Raw genomic sequence first — 14,533 nt, 5'->3', positions numbered from 1 at the left:
AGGAGAAGAGAGATTGGAGTCAGGGCTTATTTTATTTGTCCTTTTAAGATTTTATTTGTTTATTTGAGAGGGAGAGAGGGAGCGTGCCTGCAAGCAGGGAGGAGGGTTAAAGGGAGAGGGAGAAGCAGACTCCCTACTGAGCAGGGAGCCCAATGTGGGGCTCGATCCCAGCCATGACCTGAGCTAAAGGCAGATGCTTAACTGAGCCACCGAGGTACACTGTCAAGGCTTATTTTAAAGGTTTTTAGCCTGAGCCTATGCAAAAATGGAGTTGTCGTTTGCTAAAATGGAGAAGTTGGCCAGAAAAGGTCTTTAATGAGGGGATTGGTGTGGGGTACATTAAATATGAGCTTCTTGTTAGAATCCAGGTAGAGATGCTGAATAGGCAGTTAGATGTGACTCTGGAGCTCACGAGAGGGGGATAAGGCTAGGGATATAAATTTGGGGACTGTCAGGGTGTAGCGGTCATTCTGAAGGAGTGGGATTAGATGGATCACTTAGAAAGGGAGTGCACATGGGGCGCCTGGGTGGCTCAGTGGATTAAGCCGCTGCCTTCGGCTCAGGTCATGATCTCAGGGTCCTGGGATCGAGCCCCGCATCAGGCTCTCTGCTCCGCAGGGACCCTGCTTCCTCCTCTCTCTCTCTGCCTGCCTCTCTGCCTACTTGTGATCTCTCTGTGTCAAATAAATAAATAAAATCTTAAAAAAAAAAGTTTAAAAAAAAAAAAAAGAAAGGGAGTGCACAGAGGAAAGAAGAGGTTTCCTATGAAAACAGTTTTAAGGGGTGCCTGATGACTCAGTTGGTTTGACGTCTGCCTTTGGCTGGGGTCTCCCTGTTCAGCCAAGAGGCTGCTTCTCCCTCTTCTGCCCCCCACCCCCGCATGTGCGCTCTCTCTCCCTGTCAAATAAATAAATAAAATCTTTAAAGCAAAACAAAACAATTTTAACAGTAGGGGCGCCTGGCTGGCTCAGTCGGAACAGTGTGCGACTCTTGATCTCAGAGTTGTGAGTTTGAGCCCCATGTTGCACGTTGAGATTACTTAAATAAATAAAGTTTTAAAAAATAAAATAAAATGGGTGCCTGAGTGCTCAGTCAGTTAAGCGTCTGCCTTTGGCTCAGGTCATGATCCCCGGGGTCCTGGGATCTTGGCAGGGAACCTGCTTCTGCCTCTCCCTCTGCTTCTCTCTCTCTCTCAAATAAATTTTTAAAAAATTTTCAAAAAAATCAAATAGTTTTAACAGCAAAGCCTTTTCCTTTAAAACTGCAAATTCTTTTCTCGTGGAAGTTAGACTGTATGTGAAGACGGTATTCTATCACTATTTAGTAAAAATGGTGTTCTAGTACCAAATGGAATAAACCCCTCAGATTCAGGGGCACAAGGCAACAACCATATTGGTATGCTCAGAGATGCTAGGGGCAGAACACGTGATCGGCATAGCAGGGGTGGCTGCCTTTGTCGCACAGGACTGGGACGACGGGATCATCTGGGGCAATTGTCTTCTGGAGCTGCTTCCCTCACATATTTGATGCCTGGGCTGGGATGAGTCAAAGGCTGATCTCAGCAGGGACTGCAGACCAAGTGCCTCCACGTGGACCCTTGTGCCTCTGGGCTTCACAAACAGGGTGCTGGCTGGGTTCTGGGGAATGAGCCTGCCAAGAGAATCAGGCGGAAGCCTTGAAGTTGCATATCGACCCTTCTGTCTTAACCCAGTTGGTTGGAACAGTCATGGCCTTAGCCAGATTGAAGGGGAGGAGACAAAGACCTCTTGTCTCAACTGGAAGAGTATTAAAGAAATTGGGGCCATGCTCTGTAACCACCGGCAGTGCCCTTTGAATTTAAGGTTCTGCCCCCAAACCACGGTTTCTTTGGAGGAAGGAGTTCCGACACAGGAAACACGGCTGTGTGTTCTCAGCCCCCCTTGTGCGTTGCTGCATGCTAAGTGACCAGGATTACTTTGATAATCTCTTTTAGGGAAGTGACTTGAATAAACTTGGGAAAAGGTACTTGCTTATCTCTAATAAGTGGTGAGCTATATTATGGGTCTGTGATAACTGAGATTTAGAAATTTAAGCCCCCCCCCAAAAAAGAATTTTAAATTCCCTTTTGCTGGTTTATTTCAGTTTTCCTATCTTTGAAGATATTAGTAACTTACTGGCATTCCAGATCAGTGGGTGCTTTTTTGACTCTTACTTGGGTTTTGTCCAAGGATACAATATGTGCAGGCTTCTACCAGCAACTTGCCCTTCTCCCTTCAGTTGCCCTCAAGCCTGGAAATTTTGACATGATGTTCGCTTGCCCAATCTACAGTTGTTTCTCAAGGGCTATATTCCTTCTGTTTTAAAAAGTTGGCAGCCTGGGGTGCCTGGGTGACTCAGTAGCATCTGCCTTTGGCTCAGGTCATGGTCTTGGGGTCCTGGGATCGAGCCCTGCCATCGGGCACCCTGCTCAGTAAGGAGTCTGCTTCTCCCTCTCCCTCGGTGTACACACACACTCTCTCTCAAATAAATAAATAAAAATCTTAAAAAAAAAAAAAGTTGGCAGCCTACCTCTGATTCCTGCGAGGGTGAAGCCCTCAGCATTTATACGTTGGAAGAATGCTTTGCTTCTCTCCGGAAAAAAAGTCTGGATAAGCAGCCATGCAGGCTAGAGTTGATTTTGTTCCCTTGGGTGCAGTTTATCATATTCATGTCCTGCTTTTCAGTATTGTGGCCATCAGTAGACACTTCTGCAGTGGGAGCTGGTGTTTATGTCTGTGTGCAAAGGTGAGGAAAGGAAACTAAAGGCAGTGTTCATTTGGCATCCTCTAACATCCAGTCGGAAGCTCTAACTCAGAAGGAGCCATGAGGGCTGCCAGGGAACTCCTCACATGGAAAAGGAATCAGAATTGCCATGACTCATGTCTAAGTGCTGTGGAGGTTCGTCATTAAAGCAGAGGCTGTGCCAGAGGTGCCTTTCCAATGGGGACAGCAAAGGGACATAAGTGCCACCAAGGGGAGAAACACTTCAGGCAAGAACATCTCTGCAAGAAAGGACCAAAGGCTGGGGTTTGGGGCCGGGGTGGGGGGGGAGGAGATAAACAGACCTGAGAGTCATCTTGAGGCTGGAGAGAGGAGGGAGGTGGCAGAATTGGCCGAGGAGTCACAGAGCCTTGGCCAGGGGTAGAGATTTGGGATTGGACAGTGAGAAGGTAGTGTACGCTTTTCTGCTTGGGGAATGCTGTCTGAGATTTTACTCTTACTGAAAGGTCCCTGAGGGACCATTCTTGAATTTTTCCGACAGCAGAACTGAAAGGTTTGGTCAGTTGGTCTGTTCCTCCGAGTAATTCTTCCCAGATGTGGTGTCCTCGTCTGGCTGATTCAGTTAGAGTGGTAAAATAGCCCAGCAGTTAATTCATTCAGTACATGTTTTTGGACTCCCTGTTGTGAGCGGGGCACCGTGCTGGATGCTTGGGGCAGGGGTGGATGAGGAGGAGAACACAGTGCGGCGCAGCACTAAGCAAGGCTCTTCCTGACCTCGCGGAGCTGGCATCGGGCCAAGTGGTTGCAGGTCCCGGTTATGGAGTCCTGGTGCTCAGCGCTGGGCAGGGAATGGTGATAGAAGGAGGACCCCGAGAGGGAGGCCTTGGTGTTTTGAGCAGCTGGAAGAAGAGCAGGGTGAGTGCTGGGCGTTCAGCCAGGAGGCCAGTACCAGCTGAGGCAAGAAAGGCGGGGCTCACCAGGCCCTCAGTTGCAGTAATGACACTTAGAAACACGTCCTGCCTGCCTGCTTGGGCATCTTAAGTCCTTTGTCTACTTTGGCTCATTCAGTTCTTAAGTGACCCTACGAGGTGAGTCCTGTTTTCTGCCCTTTATCACGGGTGGGGAAACTGAGGCACAGAGGCTGACTGGTAGTTGGTGTGCAAGCCCCAGATCCTTGTTGTTAAATATCCGTGTATTCCTTCCGCTGCAGCATTTTTCCTTGGGTCGCAGCAACCTTAATGTCTTGAGGGAATGGAGCCCGATCTTAGTTTACAGATAGAACAGTTTCTGCGGCCATCCAGCCTGGGGTCTCCCAGTGTCGGAGGTAATCCTGGGACGTTTCTTAGTGAACACTGAACCTCCGTTTGAACACCAAACACAACAGGAGCCTGGGAGGTTGTTCCCTCCTCCTCCCTTTGTCTTAAGTCCCATTTGCCCTTCACACAGTCACCAAGCCCCATAACAGCTCCCTCTTTATTTCTGGAAGATGTCCACCTTGCAACAGCTTCCGGTCACTGCCAGATCTCACCTCAATTATTGCTGCCTGAGGGATCTTAAATGTAAATCAGATTGTCCCCAGCCTGCTGAACACTCTTCAGACTTCCTTATAACCCCCCGGGAAGGCATTTATGTTTCTCAGTATGGCTTACATCGGGGCTTCGTTAAACCTGCCCGGACCCTGTCCCTGGAGATCATTATTCAATACATCAGGAGTAAGGAGCAGCCTCTGGCTTCTGAAAGCCCCTCACATCATCCTGACCACCCAGATCCTGATCTCTGCTCTCATTCCAGGGTCCTCAGTCTGGCCACACAGTTAGCATTGTCCGGGGAGATTTTAAATATCAAAACATGGGTCCGTCCCTCGGCAGTTCTGATTTAATAAATCTGGTTTGATTTCCCAGGCATCTCTCCCTTCAAAGAAAAAAGAACTGCAGCCGGGATGGGTACCTGTGGATGCAGAGGGAGTGCTCCAGAGGGCAGAACAGGGGTCGGTCTTGCAGGGAAGCAGATTGATTCTGGAGTGTTTCGCCCTTGCATGTACAGATCTCCCCATCTTTGAAGAGCTGCTCCTCTGTAATTATCTTCCCCTCTCCTAACCACACTTCCTGTTCCCCAAGCCGCCTTGCTGGGCAAAATGTTCAAGTTCTCAGACTCTTCACACCCTGGTTACCCTTCCCTGAATATGTTTGTTTTTTAGTCACGCCATTTAAATTATGATACATTTAGAGATTCATGGTAGATGTGAGCCTCGTTACAGCGGGATGAATAGCTTTAATTCAGACACTGTATGTGGCTGTTGAAAATGACGTAAGATTGGGATCCCTGACTCAGTTGGTAGAGCGTGTGACTCCTAATCTTGGGGTCGTGAATTCAAGCCCCATGTTGGGCAGAGAGCTTCCTTCAAAAACAAAAACAAAAACAAAAAACCAAAAACCCATATGATCACATTGGCTTGATGTCATGATTGACTCATGTGTTACTTAAAAATCAATGAAAACTCCCCCTCTAGCCTAATGGGTAAGAGCAGGAATTCTGAAAACAGACTGGGTTAGAATTCGAGCTCCATGATGTTACTATCTGATGAGTCTGGGTGAATCACTTAAAATTTTGTACTTAGTTTCCTCCTCTGTAAAACGGGGTTAAAAATGTATTTATCTCATAGGGTTGTTGTGAGGATGAAATAAGTAACTGAAATATGTCAAGTGTTTAGAACAGTGCCTAGGGGCGCCTGGGTGGCTCAGTGGATTAAGCCGCTGCCTTCGGCTCAGGTCATGATCTCAGGGTCCTGGGATCGAGCCCCGCATCGGGCTCTCTGCTCTGCAGGGAGACTGCTTCCTCCTCTCTCTCTGCCTGCCTCTCTGCCTACTTGTGATCTCTCTCTCTGTCAAATAAATAAATAAAATCTTTAAAAAAAAAAAAAAAAAAAAAAAAAGAACAGTGCCTAGAACATAGTGAAGTGCTGTATAAACATTAGTGATAATCATTAGTTATTTGGCCTGTTCTTAAACCAAGGTTCATTCTTTTTGTCTTCTTCTTTCATTTGGTTATCATTTAGTGTTTGTTTTTTTTTAAGATTTTATTTATTTATTTGACAGACAGAGATCACAAGTAGGCAGAGAGGCAGGCAGAGAGAGAGAGAGGAGGAAGCAGGCTCCCCGCTGATCAGAGAGCCTGATGTGGGTTTGATCCCAGATCATGACCTGAGCTGAAGGCAGAGGCTTCAACCCACTGAGCCACCCAGGCGCCCCTCTTCCAGTGTTTTTACCTTTAGTCTTTCTAGCACTTGGAGCTATCTTTAGGTGAACTGTGTATGGAGGGAGCCCTCCTGTTGTTCTCTCTTCCCCTTAGACACATACACTAAATCACAGCATTAGGGGAGGTGAACCATGATAGACTATGGACTCTGAAAAAGAACCTGAGGGTTTTGAAGGGGCGGGGGGTGGGAGGTTGGGGGAACCAGGTGGTGGGTAATAGGGAGGGCACGTATTGCATGAAGCACTGGGTGTGGTGCAAAAACAATACTGTTACGCTGAAAAAAATAAACTAAAAAAAAAAAAAAAATCACAGCATTACAAACTCCCTCCCCCGGGAGAGAATACAAAGACTCATTCAAATGCATGCATTTTGCATGGCAGAGAGAGCTGACTTCATCATTTAACATGGTTAATCTGATGAATTAATCTGTTTCCTGGGCATTGAGGAGATAGATGTAGCTAAGAAGTACCAGTGGAAGGAATGCTGTGGGAGGGAGGAACCATTCAGCTCCACTAGGTACCCAGCACCACCTATGAGAGATGCTGTATATCCATTATTATTTTTTTTTTAACTTTTACGGCAGTCTTTCAAAAGAGTGATACTTGCCCATTTTAGTGAAGTCAATTAATACCCTTAAAAGAAATAGCTAATAAATGGCAGGCAGCGTTTGGACCCAGGCCCATCCTATGGGACAGTCTGTCCCGTGTCCTTGGCATCACATCACCCTGCCTCAGTGGAGCTTGTCTGGTCGGGGGAGTGGAAGTGTCACAAAATGGGGAGGCCATGTGATGCACCAATTTGGTCTGTTCTGTGGTTTTTATCTAGAGCTCAGACCTGTTCTCAAACAGCTTTAACCATAAACTGCACACTTAGTAATCGACAAAAGCACGTTTACTTGTGTTACTTTCATTTTAGAAGCAATTATGTTTATATTGTTGTTCCTTTAATCTGAAATATTTGTGATCAGATATGGTGCCTGTGCCAAATCAAGTATGGAGAATACATTGGTTTTTTTAAAATTTTATTTATTTATTTTGAGAGAGAGAGAAAGAGCACGAGCATGCAAGCACGAGCAGGAGGGGCAGAGGCACTGAGCCAGGAGCCCAACTCAGGGCTTAGCCCCACAATCGTGAGATCGTGACCTGAACTGAAATCAAGAGTGGGATGCGTAACCAACTGAGCCACACAGGTGCCCCAAGATTACATCATTTTTTTGAATGTTTCAGAGTGCCATTGGAAACTGCCCTTTCTCGGGGTACCTGGGCGGCTCAGTCAGGTAAGTGTCTGCCTTTGGCTCAGGTCACGATCTCAGGGTCCTGGGAACGAGGCCCATATCAGGCTCTGTGTTCAGTGGGGAGTCTGCTTCTCCCTCTCCCCCCTGCTCTTGTTCTCTCTCTCACTCACACTCTTTCTCTCCAAGAAAATAAATAAAATCTTGAAAAAACCATCCTTTCCTTTCCCTCACTTCTCTGAACTCTACACCCCAGTAGTTTAGTACTTTGTCCATATATTCAGTTTTGCCACATTAGTAGGGCACTAGAATTAATGTTCCTTTGTATCTCAATATCCATTTTTACAATGAAGAATTGGTTTCTGACTTCAAAGCAAATCCTATTATTTGTAATTAAATATATTTGAATATTACAATAATATAGTTGGATTGGGTGCCCAACTGTTAATATTTTCTCTTCTTAGGAAACGAAAAGTAGATTTATATATAAACTTCGTATTACAAAGGCAAACTCCTGGACTTAAACTAAAAGTACTATTTGGATTTGTAAGCAATAAAATTATATGTTTACTATACAAGCGTACTTTAAAAAGAGAGAGGGAGAGAGTGTGTGTGCTTAGGGGGGAAGAGAGAATTTTAAGGAGACTCCACACTGGGTGTGATCTCACACATGGGGCTTGATCTCACAACCCTGAGATCATGACCTGAGCCAAAAGCAAGAGTCATAGGCTTAACATCTGAGCTGCTCAGTCTCCCCCAGGCGTACTTATTTTGAATTATCTTTTTCTGATTTGAAATTACAGAGTCTTAATGTCTAAGGTAATTACGAATGGTTAAATTATCAATGGTTAGAGGTGCCCGGGTGCCGGGTGGCTTAGTTGGTTAAGTGTCGGCCTTCAGCTTAGGTCATGATCTCTGGGTCCTGGATCTTTAAAAAATATTATCCATGGTTAAATTGTTAAAAATACAGTATTTAAATATGGGCTGCCTGCTGTTCATTACACCTTTTGTCCCACAAGGAAAATTTCATGCAGGTTGAGTGTCTTGGTCTAGCATTAATTGCATTTTAGTTTAATAATTTTTCTTCTCCCTAATTTACTTTATGGAGTTTGCAGCTACCTCAGATTATTTTAGAAGTGGTATGGGGAGGATAAACAAATTGGAGCTTACAAGTCTAAATAATTTTGTGGCCCTGGAGATTAGTAGGATTAGACTGAAAACACTAATAGAAATGAGATAGTTGTTTTGAGGGCTCTGAACAAAAATACCTTTTCATAGAAAAGTGTTTGCTATATATTATGCTTTTTAAAAAATTTTTTATTTATTAGACAGAGAGTGCATGTGCGAGCAGAGGGGAGGGGCAGAGGGCAGAGGGAGAAGCAGACTCCCCACTGAGCAGGAAGCCCAACTAGGGGCCCCGATCCCAGGACCCTAAGATCATGACCTGAGCTGAAGGTAGACATTTAACTGACTGAGCCACCCAGGTGCCCCTAAAAATATCTTCTTAAAGGGGTGCCTGGGTGACTCAGTTGGTTAAGGGTCTGACTCTTGCTTTCCACTCAGGTCATAATCTCATGGGTCCTGGGATCAGTCCACCTCACACTCTGAGCTCTGTGGGGAGTCTGCTTGATGAGTCTCTCCCTCTGTCCTCCCCCCGCCACACACTCTCTCAAATAAATAAATCTTTAAAAAAAATCTTCCCGGCACCTGAATAGCTCAGTTGGTTAAGCATGTGCCCTTGGCTCAGGTCATGATCGGAGGGTCCTGGGATCAAGCCCTAAGTCAGGCTCCCAGCTCAGTGGGGAATCTACTCCCTCTCCCTCTGCCTTTCCCCCTTTTGTGTGCTTTCTCTCTCTCTTTGTCAAATAAATAAATAAAATCTTAAAAAAACAATAGCTTCTTAAAAGGACTAATTTCTATAGAAATTAGTGCAAGGGTATTTCTGTTACTTCTTTGTTTGCCTTAGTCACTGGGCCTTTCCTGAAGCAAAAGGGGCTTAGTAGAGGCAATGGATAAGATACGGCTTCGCTCTGTTTATAATATAGGTACTTCTAATACAAAGTGTGGCTAACACCCAAAAGAATCTTGTGACAAGGTGGAACAGAAATTATCTTAGATCACTTTCTGTTCTGGATTATATGCGCTGGGGTTTCGTCTCTCTCCTCACTTTGGCCCCTCACTCTACCACAAATCCATTAGTGCGTGGATGTGATTTACAAATCTTAATTTAAAACGAAGTTTTATGAAATGATGTAATGAATCCTTTTTGTAAGGGGTCCTGATTTATGTTTCTTGACACGTCTCTTGGTTTCCTTAGAATGTAATATATAAATGAAAACTGCGACTTTGGACAAACTTTACTGATCTTTACAGTAATAAGTTCCTCATCAGACAATAGCTGTTTGAGTTATGACTTGTTGGTAAGTTATCCCCAAGGGGTTGAGAAATTCCTGTTTTGAAAAGTCCGGAAAGTCTCTGGTGACTTGCTGTTTCATTTTTATTTTTCTTTTCTCTGAAGTTGTAGAAAACAGGATCAGATTTAATATTCCCTTTATATGCTCCCATCTGCTATCTGCTAACGTACACTTAGCACTCACCTCTGGAGAGAATTAAGCCCTACATCATGCCCTAAGCCAGTCTCTCTGTGGAATGAACTCATTTCTCTCTGCACCCAGAATGGCACTTGGCATTCAGATTGTGCAGATCACTTTCTGTGTCCTGTGGGTCGGTGAAAATGGTTATTAGATCACAGGCTTTGCATTATTTTGTAGATAAATACTTTAGTGAGAACTTAAGTGGAGTTCTTTAGATTAACTTGTCATTTGAAAAAAACAATTGAGATTGTGAAATAAGGTAGGCTCTCATAAAACTTTTTCTGGTAAAACAGTGGCCACAAACTAGTTGGCAATGGTTTTCCTAGACAGTTTGGCTAGTGATCTCTTAAGGATATACAGTTTTTATGAAGAACATTGGGCTGATTGCCTTGTGGCTGTTGTTGGTTAAATATGGTTTGTAGCTAAGTGGCCTGTAAGAAAATCATCACTGTAAGGCTCTTTGCTCATCTTCTCCTTGAGAATGCTGTCTGCTTTTGGCTTTAACTTGCAGTGATTTTTGAAAAAAAGTATAGCTATTAAAGTGTTACCTACAGTGATTAGACTAAGAAGTAAAGCATAATGTCAGTCATTTTGGTGCCTTACTTTTTTTTTAAACTCTTTTTTTTTTTAAAGATTTTATTTATTTATTTATTTGACAGAGAGAGATCACAAGTAGGCAGAGAGGCAGGCAGAGAGAGAGGGGGAAGCAGGCTTCCTGCTGAGCAGAGAGCCTGATGTGGGGCCCGATCCTACGATGCTGGGATCATGACCTGAGCGGAAGGCAGAGTCTTAAACCACTGAGCCACCCAGGCGCCCCTGGTGCTTTACTTTTATGGAAAAAACAAACAAACAAACTAGTAACTGGTTTGTGGTTTAATAAATGACAAAATTATTGTACTACTTACTATCCCCTTTGTGTTGTCCCCCCCACCCCTAAGCCAAAACTACAACAACAGAAAACACCTCTGAGTTACGGACCTAGAAATGAACTAGACAATTTTCAACAACTTGTACTTTTTTAATGGTTTGCTGAAAATGTGTATATTTGTGTGTGACCCAATGTTTATGTCCAGTTGAGCAGGTATAGTGGGATGTTGCTTTATGGTTCTAACATGGAACGTTAGGTAATAGATTGTGATGGCTATGCATTTGTATCCAAGTTAAGCAATTAAGTAATTAGTCTGTTTTTTAAATTAACTTATAACATTGGACTTTATTATAAAAAGTAGGTGTCTAGGGGCCCCTGGCCGGCTCAGTTGGTGGAACATGTGACTCTTGATCTTGGGGTTGTGAATTCAGTCCCCACATTGCAGGTAGAGAGTGTACTTCATTTATTTTTTTTTTTAAGATTTTATTTATTTATTTGACAGAGATTACAAGCAGGCAGAGAGGCAGACAGAGAGGCAGACAGAGAGAGGGGGAAGCAGGCTCCTCTCAGAGCAGAGAACCTGATGTGGGGCTTTGATCCCAGGACCCTGGGATCATGACTCAAGCTGAAGGCAGACGCCCAACCCACTGAGCCACCCCGACGTCCTGGCCTTTCATTTCTTATCGAGGGTGATGCCCACCGTGGTTATAATGCCTCAGCTACCGCTCTCGTTCCAGTCAATGCTTAGTATACATGTACCATGGCCCAGGTAGCATCTGTCCTGTGGCAGGTTGGTCTTGGGGGTAGTGAGGACAGGGGCAACAGCAAAGGTGTGGCAGCTGAAAATGTTTGGGAGGTGCCTAAGGGGAAGGAAGACATTGTTTAAAAAAAATTAAATCAATGCCAAGCACCACCTCTGGTGTTGTCAGAAGGTTCAGTTTATTGATGGAAACATATTGGCCTGATGGGGGCAATTACCTCATTCTGACATTCCCATTTCTTTGCTTTATTGAACTTTTTCTTCTTTTAAAAAATTTATTTATTTATTTATTTGTTTGAGAGAGAGGGTCCTCATGAGCAGGGGGAGGGACAGAGGGAGAAGCAGGTTCCCCGCTGAGCAGGGAGCCTGATGCGGGGCTCCATCCCAGGACCCTGGGATCATGACCAGAGCTGAAGGCAGACGCTTAACCGACTGAGCCACCCAGGCGCCTCTCAACTGAGAACTTTTTTTTTTTTATAATTTTTAAAATTTTTAATAAACATATAATGTATTATTAGCCCCAGGGGTACAGGTCTGTGAATCGCCAGGTTTACACTCTTCACAGTACTTACCATAGCACATACCCTCCCCAGTGTCCATAACCCCACCTCCCTCTCCCTACCCTCCTCCCCCTGCAACCCTTAGTTTGTTTTGTGAGATTAAGGGTCTCTTACCGTTTGTCTCCCTCCGGATCCCGTCTTGTTTCATTTATTCTTTTCCCACCCCCCAAACCCCCCAGGTTGCATCTCCACTTTCTCATATCAGGGAGATCATATGATCGTTGTCTTTCTCTGATTGACTTATTTTGCTAAGCATAATACCCTCTAGTAGCATCCACGTCGTCGCAAATGGCAAGATTTCATTTTTTGATGGCTGCATAGTATTCCATTTGTGTGTGTGTGTGTGTGTGTGTGTGTGTGTGTGTGTGTGTAATCCACATCTTCTTTATCCATTCATCTGTTGATGGACATCTAGGTACTTTTCATAGTTTGGCTATTGTGGACATTGCTGCTGTAAATTAGGGTGCAAGTGCCCCTTCGGATCACTACGTTTGTATCTTTCAGGTAAATACCCAGTAGTGCAGTTGCTGGGTCATAGGGTAGCTCTATTTTCAACTTTTTTTTTTTTTTAAAGATTTTATTTATTTATTTGACAGATAGAGATCACAAGTAGGGAGAGAGGCAGGCAGAGAGAGAGAGAGAGGAGGAAGCAGGCTCCCTGCCAAGCAGAGAGCCCGATGCGGGACTCGATCCCAGGACCCCGAGACCATGACCTGAGCTGAAGGCAGCAGCTTAAACCACTGAGCCACCCAGGCGCCCCTATTTTCAACTTTTTGAGGAACTTCCATGCTGTTTTCCAGAGGGGTTGCACCAGCTTGCATTCCCACCAACAGTGGAGGAGGGTTCCCCTTTCTCCACATCCTCACCAGCATCTGTCATTTCCTGACTTGTTAACTTTAGCCATTCTGACTGGTGTGAGGTGATTATCTCATTGTGGTTTTGATTTGTATTTCCCTGATGCCGAGTGATGTGGAGCACTTTTTCATGTGTCTGTTGGCCATCTGGATGTCATCTTTGCAGAAATGTCTGTTCATGTGTTCTGCCCATTTCTTGATTGGATTGTTTGTTCTTTGGGTGTTGAGTTTGCTAAGTTCCTTATAGATTTTGGATACTAGCCCTTTATCTGATATGTCGTTTGCAAATATCTTCTCCCATTCTGTCAGTTGTCTTTTGGTTTTGTTAACTGTTTCCTTTGCTGTGCAAAAGCTTTTGATCTTGATGAAATGCCAATAGTTCATTTTTGCCCTTGCTTCCCTTGCCTTTGCGATGTTCCTAGGAAGAAGTTGCTGCCGCTGAGGTGGAAGAGGTTGCTGCCTGTGTTAACTGAGAACTTTTTTAAAAACAAAATTACTTTTCATTGATTTGGAGAATCTCAGGCAGGTCCTTGCTTATACTTTAAAACCTGTATTCTTAGAATTAGCTTTGTTTTCCCTAAACAGCCACATTCCCCCACTTTTCGGTCTGACTTTAGGCTTGTTGTCTATACCCTCCAGTGCACCCCCTTAGAAGAGAGGGGTAGGGTGGAAAGAAAGGAGCTGACATGCTATGTACTTCACTAACTTCTTCAAAATTATCTCAACAGCCATGAGAGGTGGGAATGATGATCTCTGTTTTATAGACGAGGAGGTGGAAATCTGAAAGTTATTTTTCAACTTCACATACGTCTGCTAGATAACAGATTCCGGAACTTGGCTGATGCCATACCCACATTGGCATCCCAGTACAGGAAAAGCTGTGATATGCTTCCAGAGGCAGAGACTGGGGACATGTCTGTATTACTGTAAACTGGGAGAAACAAAGAGGATCCTATGCAAAGCATCTTTTATCCCTAATCACAGACCAGACGCTTGTGTTGGGTAGATGGGGTGTTTCTAGGTGGTTTGCTCCTCCTAAGGCTTGCAGTGACCCTGTGGACACTTTGGTTTACAGTTGGGACCCCTGATTGCCACAGGATGGCCCAATGGAATCAGCTACAGCAGCTCGACACGCGGTACCTGGAGCAGCTTCATCAGCTGTATAGCGACAGCTTCCCGATGGAGCTGCGGCAGTTTCTGGCCGCTTGGATCGAGAGTCAGGATTGGTAAGTCCTTCCTGAGAAACTCTCCAGAGTGTCTGGTTTGGGTTTGAGTCAAGAGACCTAACCTGTTCTAGCTTAACTCTGTGCTATTTCATCAAAAAACTTAAGGGTATAGGTGATGGGGTGAAAGCGATCAGGAGATAAAGACAGACTCTCGGTCTTGCAAAACGTGTTCTATGTTAGAAGTGTGTGCAGGCAGCTGTCTCTTGGCACCTGGGACAGCAGCCTGCTTGGTGGTAGACATTTCAAAGGCTGATTTGGATCTCATCTCCTTGGCGAGAGCCTCTGTGTGTTCTGACACTCCAGGGATGTGCTACAAATATATTTTATCTCAAGGAGAGTTCTCCCATGGGTAGAGATTTGGGTATGTAATTCTTTTTTTTGGGGGGGGTATGTAATTCTGATTCCCCTTTAATTAAAGGAAGGAGACACAGAGTTAAGAGAAACAG

At 44.6% G+C, this 14,533-nt stretch overlaps 1 protein-coding gene across 5 annotated transcripts in view; it reads left to right on the top strand.

Annotated features, from left to right (window-relative positions):
- The window catches only part of STAT3 (signal transducer and activator of transcription 3), a 73,208-nt gene that overhangs the window by 27,273 nt on the left and 31,402 nt on the right, over nt 1-14,533 (top strand). For all 5 annotated transcript variants that reach the window (XM_045983990.1, XM_045983993.1, XM_045983991.1 and 2 more), the window contains one exon: nt 13,937-14,087. In XM_045983990.1, coding sequence (XP_045839946.1) covers nt 13,960-14,087 — 128 coding nt within the window. In that variant the 5' untranslated portion in view covers nt 13,937-13,959. The remainder of the gene's footprint in view (nt 1-13,936; nt 14,088-14,533) is intronic.

This window comes from Meles meles, chromosome 18 (assembly GCF_922984935.1).
Source record: "Meles meles chromosome 18, mMelMel3.1 paternal haplotype, whole genome shotgun sequence".
Lineage (NCBI taxonomy): Eukaryota > Metazoa > Chordata > Mammalia > Carnivora > Mustelidae > Meles > Meles meles.
This window is presented reverse-complemented; position numbering and strand designations above follow the sequence as displayed.